This window comes from Trichogramma pretiosum, unplaced genomic scaffold (genome assembly GCF_000599845.2).
Source record: "Trichogramma pretiosum strain Unisexual culture from Peru unplaced genomic scaffold, Tpre_2.0 scaffold2, whole genome shotgun sequence".
In the NCBI taxonomy this organism is placed as follows: domain Eukaryota; kingdom Metazoa; phylum Arthropoda; class Insecta; order Hymenoptera; family Trichogrammatidae; genus Trichogramma; species Trichogramma pretiosum.
The window spans coordinates 2,843,533-2,857,875 of NW_019641687.1; the positions used below are offsets into that span (position 1 = coordinate 2,843,533).

Genomic DNA, 14,343 nt, shown 5'->3' on the forward strand with positions numbered 1-14,343 from the left:
CGTTGACGCTATACTTACGTCTCGAGGAATGAGGGTCTGCTTGAGTCTTAAAATTTTCGCTCGGCATATGACGCAGCGCAGGGGCAGAAGCCTTTGCGACACCGCCATTTGGATCGTCTTGACGAAGCAGCGCCTGAAAAGGACATTAATTCGTGAATCTCCGCTCCTGCAACGACAGACGGAAGCTGCGCGAGCGTAATTGCGTTTCGTACCTGCAAACGACTCGATGACCGCACGGCGCTGTCTGCATGGTAGCTCGGGCGTTCACGCATATAACGCACTGCAAAAGAAAGCTCGATTAGTCTCTGTAAAAGCACATCTTTCCGTGTCAAATATTTCAAATTAATCGTGTGCTGGATTTCATTCCAGCCATTCACGTGAGCAAACGAAGAAGAGAAAAAAACACGTCGGATATAATTGCCCGAGCAGATGATTCAGGCTTATTATCTGTTGAATAATGCGATTCTAATCTCCGTATTTTTTACACTTGTAACACATCCTCGCAGTTATTATTATTTGTGTGCATATCGATGCTACATTTGTAAGAAATCCTGAAGTAGTCACGTGACTGCGACAATCATGAGCTCCAACGTAACGGGTCTGTACTAATTTTTCGCGATTTTTGCTAATTTCCATCATGTTTTACTAATTAAAGTTTATATTCGGCCCACACTTCTGTCCCTTTTATCAGTTCGACTTAGTTGGTCGACTTCCAGCGTCTTATTAAAAGATAAACAAATTAGAACAAAATTTATACGGGCATGTGTTTGCGTATTCATGGTTGAAATGACATTGTTCCTTGTATTCTTTCTTATAGTAGATCTTTATTACATTTTTATTATTGTTTTAATTAAAAGTTTACAACAAAAGACTCTTCAGTTTTCTTCGGATTCGCTGGATTCTTCAATTACTATTTCTTCCGACGATTCGGACTCGCTGGACGACTCGACTGATCTCTTTCTATTATTATTGGCACCTTCGGTTGCTGCAGAAAAATATGTTCATCATAAATTTTGTAGCATTGCGTCGATATTTGACAAGGAAACACTTACCCGTCTGTCCGGCTTCCTCCTGGACTGAGGCCTCGGTCATCTCCATCGGCGGTCCATGATGTCTGTGGCCCTTGGGATGGTACCAGGCATCGCCTCCAGGTGGTCCGGGTGGCGGAGGTCCCGGCCATCTACCACCAGGTGGAGGAGGCGGCATCATACCGTGATGAGGCGGATGTGGCGGCAATGCTCCCTCTTCTTCGCCGTTGTTCTGACTCTGGGCTTCATTGGTGGACTCTTGATTACCTCCAGTTGCTTCTTGCTGCTCTTGTCCCAAGGCCTAAATACGATAGTTTTTACATCGAAATTCATTTCTGATTTTTCGAAATCGTAACAATAGTCAAATGAAAACTTACTAGCAAGCCCAACACCAACAAGAATCCGAGTAGAATAGCGTATCTCATGACGGTGGCGATGTTTGTTACACTGAAGATCTTGATGAACTGGCATAGAAAACGGCACCACGGGTCCTTTTAATAATGCGCATCGCGAGCGCAAAAAAAGGAGATACAACAATGAATCGCGAATACACTCACACACCGCACACTCGCACGCAGTCTCGTTACGCAATCGCACATTCAATCTCGGTGCAGTTGAAAAATATTTTTTTTCTCTTTATTTTTCATTGTTCTTACGATTGAAGCTTAACATCTGCCACGGTATTTGTTTATTTTTTGATTATTTTTTTTTCGTTTCAACTCGTTATACCTTTATAATTCTTGCAAGTAGTTCACCAATGCAAACATTGCTTGGCTCTGCAACGCGCTAAAGTAGCAGACACGTAAGCTTGTACCTGAGCGAATAGAATACCATCCGAATAGAGATGATTTTTCGATCATCGAAAATAGCACAGACTCGAACGATAGCATGTGTGATAGATCGCTCCGGATATTGATCCGTTTCCCATTTTTTCACTGCCTTGCTTCAAGAACGTCTTTCCAATTTGCTTGGCAATTACGCCCTGAATAGCTAGTTTAATAGGCGATTTGGTATCGAATAGTTTTCGAAAAGAGCCCCCGTATTCATCTAAGTTGCTGAAAAATTTACGTCACGAGAAAATTCCATTTGCGTTATTAGACCTCTGGAATTCATCTGATTATACGACGAGGCTGAAGAAAAAGTCGTCTTCGATGAGAGATCGTAAATTTAAGAAGTCTTTTTAATGTGTCACCTATGATGCGTCGTTTATTTTAGATCTACTGACCTGTGCACACATACAGGAATATACAATATTTATGAAGTGCGATTGCATACAAATTCAAAGGAGAAAGTGATGGCGAAATAAAATTCAAGATTTATCGATGCACTTTTTATGGAATATTTATTGGGTGTTGAAAATTGTGCAGTGTACTTTTATGCATACAATTTGTTCACTTATTATTAATTCTCATTAACTGTTTATCCCATGCCGGGTATTCCTGGCATTCCTGGCATTCCTGGCATGCCCCCATGCATGCCTCCGCCACCATTGCCTCCCAGGCCGAAGTTTCCGGACATTCCGAAACCTGCGTTTCCACCTGCTCCGGCGTGGCCACCACCTTCACCGCCCATTGGAGGAGCCTCTCTCGCTGAGATGGAAAGCAAATTTTAGAGAACAAAAATTCATACATTATCGTTCAAAAATGTATCTTCTAACTCACCTTGACGAACGAGGCTTGCACCGGGAACTGGCATTTGTGGTACACCCATACCCGGAGGGCCCGGTGGTCCGCCTTCGCGGTGTCCGTTCTAAATGAAAAAAATGTATGAATGTCAATACAATCACTATGACTCGTGTTATATTTCATCGCCAAAGGAAAATGTACTTACCACACCGTACAGAACAGCTGCAAAAACAGCGAAAACGAGCGTAACGAAGTACAGCTTCATGTTCACGATCGATGAACCGTATTATGTTTTTTTGCATCTCAATTCAGTATTTATAGTAGAAAAAATTCGAGCCCCCTCTCTGCGCAATTGTAATTTGATCCGTATAAAAATTAGTCCGCATAATAATTCTAATTCGCTAGAAAAAAAAAATGAGAAAAAAAAACAATAGCGATGAGCTCTTCCGTTATGATTTACTCTTGTGCGATTACAATCGCACGAGTCCGAAATCAAGGATAATAAAAATAATTAGACGAGCGCGCGTGCGAATAATCGATTGTTTCGTCAAACCTGTCGCAGAATGTGTCGATCGTTTTTTTTCTTTTTCTTTATTGCACAAACACCGGTGTTCTTTAGGCATTTTTTTCATGACTTATGGCTAACGATCTCGAGTGAAAGTGCGAAAAAAAGAATCAAAAAAGAGAATGTCTAGAAAGGAAAAGGTTGAGATTCGTAATTGATGAATTATGAAGCTTATGCAATCCAGGAAACACCTGATCAACAGCCATTAAGTTTTGTCAGGTGAGCAACAAAAGTGGCATTTTTGTCGCAATTTTGCCAACGTGTCCGTCGCTTTTGAAACGCGATATCGCGTAATAACGTTTGCGGATCCGGGAGCAACGTCGGCTGCAAGCTCACTTTCGGGGGAGGGCTACAGGGTAATTCGAATTTGTTAAGCACATCAGAGCTCGCAAAATTAGGCCTTGTCAGTATCATCGTCGGAGCTGGGACGCCGGATATAACTTCGTTAAGTCGCCTGAGTTCTCTTCTTCTTCTTGTGAATAGTTTGCTATACAGGTAAGAGAGCTGGTGAAGCTCAGCTGGTTGTACGCAAATTTCGCGTCTCATTTGCACCATCGAGCACACGATTAATTTTGAACGTCAAGGATAATGATGTATAAAAATTCGTGTCAAATATACTATACCTCATCTTCTTGCGACGAGGCCATTTCCGGCTCGTTTTCTTCCAGCTTTGACAGCAGTTTATCCTGAAACAAAAAAAAAGCAGACACAAATGATTATTATTCAGCAGTGCGCAGGCGGCGTCGAGTTGCGTACACACGGCGACATATATATCACATAATGCTGGACCGTTTTGTCGTGCGAGAGAAAGCGTGGAAGGGTCGCGTTTGATTCTGTGCTGCTGCTGCTGCACAGAGGGGTGGTGTATGTAGGTCAGGGTGGCAGTTGGGATATTAGGCTCTCTCTCTCTCTCGCTCGCTCGGAGTCTGTGTGGGGGTGCGAGTGTGTTAGCGGCGACGGGCATCGGTTTTATGCGCAAAATACGCCCCACCGACACACAGAGCATCGAGTGCTTCAAAGTGCACCACTGGATAAACTCGATTTTCGTGACGTAACAATCGCGTATAATACGCGAGCTACACCCCGAGGTTATAATACATATATACACACGCGCTAACAACGAGTCAAAAATATTATAATACACGCGAGGCGCGCGTGACACTCTTTTACATTGTTGAAGCTTTAATGAATGGTAATGATGCGTTGCGTTGCGAGGCTGCCAGAGCCCCGGATTATTTGCATGAATAATATACATTGAACAAAGTGCCAAGTCTGACTTGTTCCCTATATGCACGCGCGCATTTATTTGTATATAGTTGTTGTATATGCACGCGTGCTAGGTGAAACGCGCCAGAGATTACTATTATATGGAGATGAAGCCGAGATCTGCTGCAGCAGCGGCGGCTTTCATTGTTACATTTATTCCGTAAACGACTTTCTACACGTTCGCTACTATATAGCGCATCTCTCTTCTTTTCGGATATATATGACGATTCAAATTTGCACTTGTCAAAAGCGCAGAGATAGACGAGAGAGAAAAAAAGGGTAAAAACGCTTAGCCGACCTATAAAAAGAACGAGCATCTCGATATTAACAACCGACGAGCTTTATTAATAGCTGCAGGCGAGTAAAAATAAAATCGCTTTGAAATCTCAATCGACGTGTGTGTATGTGTGTGCGCAGCACCTATGCTCGCTCGGTGGATCGATGTGTCTTCGCAGGACCCGACTCGATTTATCGGCGAGGAAAAGGAGATGAATACACGCCGCCGCCTCTGCGATCCTTTTTCCTGTTTATATTGACGCACGAAGAAATGGAGCTATTACTTTAATTGAATGAAAAAAAGAGTTACGATACAGGCAAACTTCGTCGTTTGCCGAGCTTCTGAAGTTTTTTGTCCATAGGCAAACATCTTTGATTGTATATTTACGAGAGTTTAACGAGCATATTCCCAGGAAATTTTTTCCTTTGCGCAATCTAATTAGCGCTCGCGTGTACGCATAACGATATGTTGTTTTTTTTTTTGCTTTACGACACGAAGCTGGACGAATTTCGCGTTTTTCTTTTTCTTTTAATGACGAAATTCGTTTACGTACACAGACACAGACGCAGACATTGTAGATGCACGCCGGAGAGAAGAGTTAACTCGTTTTGCAGTTTTCATCGAGGGTCATTCAGAGTATTGAGTAACGAGAGCATTTCTACAGTAGTTATGGCAATTTCGAATCGATGATGAGTTTTTTATAGGCGTTTGGAAACAATGAGTGTCTCGTTAAAATAATAATTTTTTTTCCTTGCCAGCGCGCGCGCAATATATATGCAAGCGCGAGGCAAACTTTCTCAATGGGAAAATCGGACTGCGAGCTCGCTGCAGCGTGTTTTCGTTCGGGAATTCGCTTGCTCGCTAAAGAAGCAGCAGCAGCAGCAGCTCCGAGCCGCTCGAAATCCATTAAGAATCGCTCATATTTTCTTATCGGAAAAACGACGAGCTCGGCAAAGTCGTTGATCACGCGGATTAATCCTTTCCTGCGCACACGTGCCAGGTTTAAATACAAGTCTTACGGCTTTTTCCTCCCTGCCTCTCTCTCTATCTCACACGCGTATACACGCATTCCTATACATGCGATACGCACTTGTTCACCTACATAGTAGCTCGATCCATGTACCTTTATAGGTCAGCGCAATATATCGCTACGCGTAAGAAATGGGAGAAGAAAAAAAAATTGCGTTTGATGCAAGTGCATCTCTGCTGCTGCTGTCCGCGTGCGGAGAAAGTGCGGCCAATTGCACGTGGTGTTGTCGCGTCGTCGCTGTCAAGGCGAAGGGCATTTAATGCGCCACGCATACAGTACGCTACGTAGCGCGAGTCAAGGCCTCGAATTAAATCAGCGCGTTGCTGTTGCGTAGCTCGAGTGTACGAGACTCGCGTGTGCGCTGCATGTAAGGTAACTATATAGAGCTGAAGTCGGAGCGTAGCGTATAGTAGTCGCGCCTTTTGCGCCGTTTTCTCCGCTGCAGCCCGATCATTTGTGCGTATTATAATGGGATACATGTAGCACTGCTGCGCGTGATCTAGATTTCGGGCCGTATACTCGCTGCACTCTGTTGCGCTCGGATTGCCGCGCAAACATCAAGAGTATATGTACAAGTAGTACTACACACACACACACACACGTACGAGTCGGCAGGTGCGCGCAGGAGCTATCATATACATTAATATACACGTCGTACCCGTTGCGAAATTCAATTTTAGCATACGCTCGATTGCCTTTCTCTGACTGTCTCGCGCGCTCAAGATGTAATTGTTGTAATGTAATAGCCAGCTAAAATGACAACGAAACCGCACGAATTTGCTCGGCCTAACTACCTTAACGGGGTCCCCCTCGCTTCATATTAATTTGCATCGAGAGTCTCTCGACTTTCACGACTCGATATTTCTTTTACGACGCGTTTACGCAATTGCACTGCATGTGTGTGTTTGTGGCGCTGATGATGGTACGTACGGACGAATCCTCGGAAAAATTACGCTATAAATGCATCTCTTTAGCAGCTTCGCCTCGCGGAGTCTATACAATATCCCGCTGCCACGATACTTTATCGATCTCTTATCATCTTGCCAATTTCTCTCCTCGGCGCGGCGATTTCACCGCTACACCGTCGCACGCGTGTCTGGCTACTTTATTTATATATCATTGAATTTTATATGCAGACGCGCGCGCGCGCACCGATCAAGCGTGCGTATATATAAGGTATATAATTTCACCGGGCTGTGCGCCTCGCTGAGCTATAGAAACATGTGTGTATATAAATTATTACATTTGCAAAATTGGGCACACGCCGCGTCGTACGCGTGACACTTGCAGATTTTCCTGGCGAAATATTCTCCTCCGCTGGCGCATTCGAGAATATCTCCAAATGTGGCATGGCTCTGTGTACTCGTTATGACGAGCTCATTTGTGGTCCTCGCGTTGGATTTTCCAGTCGATCGGCTCTGGATTGGGCCTATTCGCGTCGATCTTTACGCTTTCCATTTCATCCACAAAAGCGTCGCGTCACTGCAGTACTACTCTCGACTCTCGCTTTTTTTTTCGTCTCACCTTGCCGATCATCCCTCTTTTTGTCGCCTCTGGAGTAGGAGTGCACGGCGAGAGTGAGTGAGTGAGTGAGCGAGCGAGAGAGAGAAAGAGAGCGAGCGAGAGAGAGCGTGTAGAGCGTCGGGTAGGATAGGTAGCCGCTACCAGCAAGGATTGCTTGGTCAGTCCGTTTTATAAAGTTATATAGCGCCGAAGGAAGAGGACGGTGGAGAAAGATTATCGTGCGGTGTCCCGAGCAGACAGCCAGACCTTATATACATATCCTATATTACTCGAGTCCTCGAGCATGAATATTACAATGTGATGTGCGTCGTAATTGTTTCTGCCGTACACGTGCTCGCAATACTGCTGCTGCTGCTGTTGGCCGCCTTAAAGGGCTCTCGTCGTTTTATTTCTTCAAAACGGGGCAACGAGGCATTATGGCACGATGCTGCCCGGTTTTATAGCGCCGCTACTCTGTCGGCTTTTCGTTTTTTACAAAGGTAACGTTTTTAATTTCTCTCTTTTTTCCTTCATCTGCTTTATTCCGTTTGCGTTTGCTCCTTTCCTAATTTCCAACTCATTTTTCTCCTCCTGTCCGAAGTATATTATGTTTTACCGTATACGCGATCGTGTGCACAATCGCCACGACAAACCGCTAATTTTCTAGAAACACTTTGTTTGTGTGTGCGCGCAACTGTTACTCGTCGGCCTCTTTACTCAAAATGACAAAAAAGCGACGACGAGCGACGAGAAAAATGAGACATTTAAAATTGACGCTTGCGGGGCAATGATACATCATATCAAATTTAATTGGGGCTCGGACTCTCGCTCTCTCGTAGGATAGAAACCGCGTTAAAATGCCATTAATTACCGATTCGCTGCTACATTTTCCTCTTCATCTCGGCGTTTTCACTCGGCGCGCTTAGCTTTTCCACGCGCTTACCGATTCATTATAGGAAATTATAAAAATATATGCGCGCGCGCAAGTGCGTATCGAAGTTTACGCGCTTTGATTTCACTCAAGTGCTCGGCTCGTATCCTGCTCTCTGCTCTCGTTTTGAATTAAGACCGCACCCGCCAGCCGCTACTGCTGCATGTGTACTCTATAAATGCGTGCATCCAGTAGATAAGGATAATTTGGAAAGTATCGAGCGCTGGCTACGCCTTTTATATATATAGCCGGTCGCGTGGCCTATAATCGAGATCTCGCGTTGTCGTGATTTTATTTTCCTCGCGGCTAAACATCCTTGCACGTACGATAATTTATGATAAATTCGGAATCTCCTCTGTTGGTGTTTCTAATGCATGTGCAGGCGGCGCGCCGTATCTAGGGCATGAAATACACTAGCCGAGGCAGTATAGCTGCGAGCAGCAGCTGCAACGGCGGACAACGGCTGCAACGGTGGCGGCGGCGGCGTCGGTGCACAGCTAGTGTGGCGATGGCAGCAGACGGCCGCCGTTTTTGCCGCACGTGCATTTCTTTTTCCGCGAACGAAAGTGATGGAATTGTACGCTCGATGAAACATGAGATCCTCGGCGCATTATATTATTTTATTGATGCTGCTACCGTGCGGCGTTTCTTCTTTTAGCGCGAGGCTAATAAATAAACGCGTGCCAGGAGAGAATTATGGACCGCTCATGTAACGATATTAACTCTGGATGGATAATTTTCCCCGCGAATTATATGGCTTTTAACTCGAGTAATGTTTATGACTCGAGCAACACGTCGCCGGCGTCATTGCTGCACATAGAATAGCTCGTATCGTTTGACGGATTAATAACCCAAGTCTTTCTAAGCTCGATCGTGGCGACAAAGATGCCAATGGAGCATGGCTGCTGTACCACACTGGCTGCCAGCTTGACATCTCTCTCGCCACGTCACATTTAAAAATAGAATATTATACTTTCTCGAACGGCGCTTGTCTTGTCCTATTGTGTTTTACCCGTGCAGCGTATAACGTATACATACTCATTGTGCCGTGCACACGGCTCGGCGCGATATAATGGCGAAAAAAACTCGAGCGAAATCGATGCGCGACGGTCCTCCGCGCGCTATAAGCTGTATAAAATGAGGGAGAAAAAACAGGCGCCGATCGCTGGATGTCATTGCGCGACTTTTTTTGAACGCTCGAGATTCGTCGCGCTACGGTAAATTTTACGGATACGGCGGCAAGTTTGTCGCCGAGTGTCGGAGTTGCAAATTAAACGTCGGTTGTATAATATTTGCTACGTCCTTATACGGCAAAGGGCCGCCAGTTTATGTGTATAAACTTTCGCGATGGTTTTCGGGACAAGTATATATTCTACAAACATAAATTTAGAGCAGCGGAGTACGCGCGTTGAACAATGTTATGACGAGCGTCGCATCAAGTGGTCTCGTTAAAAGCGTAGCGCACGGTCTAAATTGCATAATGGCTCGTCTGCTGGCCGGCACATATCTAGAAACTTGTCGCAATTCATTGACTTCCGTTTTCCCAAGTAATTACGATCGGCGCGGGGTCATAAAATTTCTAACGAATCCCTCCTTATTATTATGCTTGCATGGCAATTGAAGGCGACGCTCCGGTGAATTTCGCTCTCTTCCCAACGGGATCATGCTTCTTTTGTTGTCCGACGCTTCTGGATCGCGATGTCACATACAACCTTTACACAAGGTAAGCGGCATGCTGTCTCTGCGACAAAAGACGCAGTGCAGTGCCACGATATAATAATAAAAGTCATCAAGCACACGTACGTATACACGTATAACGAAGAAGCAATTTACTCTGTGCCGCAGGAGAAATCCTACGATACCGCAGATAATACAGCCGGGTAACATGTACAGTCTGCGCCGGAGTTACTTCAATGCTAGTCATCCAACGGTTATCTACGTGCACGGCTACAGCGAGAGATCGCCCGGTGCCAGCGGAGGGAGCATACGCAATGGTTGGTCCACCGTATTATCAATAGATATGACTTGGGTCCTCGATGCCTGCAGCCTCTTATCGCTCCGAAATGCATACACGTTATTCTCTGCGCGCCGAAAAAGTACAGCCTCGTAAACTTGGCGTATACAGCTGCGCATAAGTAATTCAGTAAAAGAGCGGCGTACTGCGGTGTTTGGCGCTCGTTAATATTTCAGCGGGCCCGGGCACGTTGCAGCGCAGGCAGGCATCGTGGATCATAAATTGCGACGTTGTCGCTGCAACTACTTTTTTCTCTCTCTCTCTTTTTTCTCGCAGCTTACCTCTTCCGTAACGATTACAACATCATCTTGGTAGACTGGAGCAAGCTGGCGGCGATGCCTTGGTACGTCAAAGCGGTGCAAAACACCCGCCTCGTCGGCTCCCACATAGCCCAGATGCTCAGGTGGCTCGAGTCTCAAGGAGCTTTCAGCCTTCGCCGGGTGCACTTGATAGGCTTCAGTCTCGGCGCCGAAGTCGCCGGCTTCATGGGCAAATCCTTGTTTCCGCAGCGGGTAAGCTTACATATTAGCTAAGCTCTTGATAAAAGAGCTTTTGCGAATTTCAAAAATGCGCAATTTCTTCCAGATCGGCAGGATCACGGGTCTGGACGTGGCTTATCCCCTCTACATGAACACCGGTCCGGAGGGCCATCTGACGCGAGCCGACGCCGAATTCGTCGACATAATACACACGGACGGCGGACGGCTCGGCTTCCCCATTCCGCTGGGCCACGCCGACTTCTATCCCAACGGCGGTATTCGCAGGCAGCCGGGATGCAACATAGAGAATATCGTTTCCATGGGCATCAATATGCTGCTCAATCGATACAGTGAGTACACGCCAAGCATAAATCAGTATATCATAAGCGTAGAAGCTCAGCGAGAGACTTTTTGCTTTTTCAGTAACCTGCAGCCACAATCGGGCCTGGCGCTTTTATGCCGAGTCGGTGACGAATCCGCTGGGCTTCCCCGCGTCCCGCTGCCCCAAGTGGCGGCCCGAGATGTGGCGGGTCAATTGTCCCTGGCGCCCGGAGGCGCTCATGGGCTTCGCCGCGAGTCCTCAAAGAATCGGCATGTTCTACCTAAGGACCAACGCCGACACACCGTTCGCTCGCAACGCCACGGGATATTTCTAATATACGCACATCTCCAACTCCAGAGTCGGAGCGGCCCAAGACATTAACGACTGTTTTTATGTGTTCATATTATACAATACATATAACTGAGATTCAATTATTATTTCGCTTATATTAAGCATTCGACAATGTAGCTATTATAGTTTATTTCAATTTTACATGTGTATGCAAAATAGTATATAAGTTTTTAATCGTTTACTTTTTGTTTTCTATTCGTAATTAGACTTTGAGGCTTCGTCGTAAAAGCTAAAAATCCATTATAATATATCGTAATAATAAAACTGCCAACCAAAGCGAATGTCAAAATAATTCTTTCTTTTGCAACGGAAAATTGCGTTAGACGCGCTCAGCTTCGAGTCGGCTGGCCGGCGCGCTAATAAACTGCGACTCGACGCCCAATACATTGAAAGCTAAACAAACGGGTGTTTTGAGTAGAAACGGACGAGCCGGTTCGCGCCGGCACTGTTTCGGTTGATTTTTTTGTCTTACTTCATCGCGACGACGACGACGACGACGACCGAGTGTGACCGGCGTCGGCGTCATCGTCACCGAGTTGGCGCATACAGCACGAGAGAAAGCAGTCGACCAACTGAGAAACTACTCCGAGAGTTACACTTTCACGGTGAATCGACGATAAAACACGTCTCGATCGCTCGGGCTCGCTCGTGGACTCTCGCTTAATGTTTATATCCTCCATTTTCAATAATAATCAAGTCCGTGCGTAGAGTCGCCAACGTTTTGTTATTTGAAAAAAACACCGAAATACATTTGAGATATTGAATTGCAACAACAAAAAATGTTTGACATTCGAGAAGGTCCTATTGCTCGGTAAAAAGCGAGACTTTTCGCATTTAAATAGCGAGCTCTGAAAATTTACAGAAACACTTACATGCGAGAAGTCATTTTACAGTACTGGACTCTCGCTCCCTTTCGAGTGTCCCCTGTAAGTCCATGCAAATATTATCACCTGAGTTTATTCACGAGTGAATTTTCGTTCCATCTTTCAAAGATAAAATAATTCCGCATTCGAGCGAATCGTGCGCTCTATTTAAAAAAAATGTTAGCACGCGCGACTTTGCTCGTTGCGAAAATACATGGCGATATTTCGAGACATTTTTATGTGGATGAAGATATTTTTCCACTCGACTTGCAAACTCTCGGTAAAAAAGGGGAATATATATACTACATTTACAATAGATTTCAGTCGGAGGAACATTTTTCCACGTCATTCTCGGATGTTAAGAATATAAGCTACGGTAACGGGCGTACACGTTTTAACGGAGAAATAGAGAGAGAGAGAGAGAGAGAAGCTCGGTTGAAAACCTTCCATTAGCAGCCCGTGTGCCATTACACTAAAGCTATCCTGAAAGCCAACGTTAATCGTTGCATCTGCGAATATTGTTGCTAACTTTTTAAGCCTCCGCACATGGCCGAGATTTTTTTCTTCCAACTATACGAGCTTTTCTTTCGCAAGTTTTTAGAAAAAGTCGCGCGTACGAGCTATTCCACATACTTAACTATAGCATCTATTGTTTGGCGCACATCTTTTATTTCAAAACTTGCCATTGTTTGTTCGAAGGCTTACAATGAGGCGTAATTAATTTCGATATATATCGGAGTAATTAAAAGAAATAAAAGAGAAGAAAAAAGATCTTGGGATCGTACGAGCAGAAAAATTCTGAAAAAGCTCAAAAGGAAATAGCAAACTCTTTTTGCGCACAATAGCGATATATTCTGCGGGCATCCATTGAACTCTGGTCTGCGAAGGTATGTAATATACTGTGTATATTCAGGGAAGACGCGAGCTGTCGTTGAACTTTTCAATCATTCAAGAGTATAAATTGAGCACAATAAACGCAAATATGTCTTAGATACTGGCGTGCCACGACGATCGATCGATCGCGCCTCGACTTGTTCGACGACGAGTCCTTAAAGGCATTTAAGACAAGGTGGCTCCAATTATAAATGATAAATTCGAAATAATAGCAGGTGTCGCGCTCTTTTGTTTCAGTTTGCCGCGAGCAGCTCGTCGGAGGCTCGAAAGCTCGCGATGAATTTTTCAGCAGGCCTTTGACCCTTGGAAGACGACTACTCGCGTGCCTGGCAGCTCACGCTCGCGAAGAACGAGCAACGATCGCTGATATATAGACACACGAGTCTATTTTAATTTCTAAAGAGATAAAAGCTTCGTCTGCCGACTAGATCGCGAGCCCAGTAAATATGTATACGATGGAAGGCGCGCACATAACCCGAAGCTCGGCACAATAAACAGCCAGATGTGGCCATATAACGATAATTATTGGGTCGTCGAGGCTCCGCAAGAAGAATCATTATTATGCTACATGTGCGATACGCGACGTTATAATGTCATCTCGAGCGTATTCAGTATGTATACATTATATATATAGTTAGGTGCTGCATTAACGCGATCGATTACGTTTTACGAGGTGTCGAGCGCAGGATATGAAATGTCATTGATGAACAATGAAGGCTATATTAGCGGACGCGACAAATAATATGTATAATAATAATGTAGTATATAATTTCTTGCCCCGCAACTATTGCTTTCCAATAAAGCGTGGCTGATGCTGCTGTGCGCGGCACATCGAATAAGCCGACGATGCAGAAAGTTCGACTTTGTTTTATTTTGTATATATCGGCGAGTTTTAACGTAGATCGCGCGCTATACACACATGCACACGGACACTACAACTACTGCAGCGAGCGAGGAGAAGCGAGGCAAAAATCTACGCGGCAGAGTAGAGCCGTCGTCGTGGGTGGGAGCGAGAGCGGGAAAAAATTTATAGGCTCGCTCGCTCGCTCGCGCACGAGCCTCAAGAAGTGCGAGCTGTAAAGCTCTATTTACTCGGGGGAGAAATAGGCAAGCGAATCCGGTCACGTAAATTTACTCTGCCGGCGCTCAACTTGTCAGGTCTGCTGTACAGGTGTACATATGCTGTTGCTGCAGT

The 14,343-nt window shown here is 45.2% G+C and overlaps 2 protein-coding genes across 2 annotated transcripts in view; both read right to left on the reverse strand.

The window, feature by feature from the left end:
• LOC106659150 (platelet binding protein GspB) overlaps positions 1 to 14,343 on the reverse strand; it is a 30,751-nt gene that overhangs the window by 1,177 nt on the left and 15,231 nt on the right. The window contains exons 3-5 of the mRNA XM_014381537.2: positions 3,842 to 3,904; positions 213 to 280; positions 19 to 133 (exon numbers count right to left, since the gene is read on the reverse strand). Coding sequence (XP_014237023.1) covers positions 19 to 133; positions 213 to 280; positions 3,842 to 3,904 — 246 coding nt within the window. The remainder of the gene's footprint in view (positions 1 to 18; positions 134 to 212; positions 281 to 3,841; positions 3,905 to 14,343) is intronic.
• Positions 2,344 to 2,959, reverse strand: LOC106659153 (60 kDa chaperonin 1-like). Its single transcript, XM_014381539.2, has 3 exons — positions 2,859 to 2,959; positions 2,690 to 2,777; positions 2,344 to 2,617 (listed from the first exon to the last, which is right to left on the reverse strand). The coding sequence occupies exons 1-3, from the start codon at positions 2,916 to 2,918 to the stop codon at positions 2,448 to 2,450; spliced, it is 318 nt and encodes a 105-aa protein (XP_014237025.1). The 5' UTR covers positions 2,919 to 2,959; the 3' UTR covers positions 2,344 to 2,447.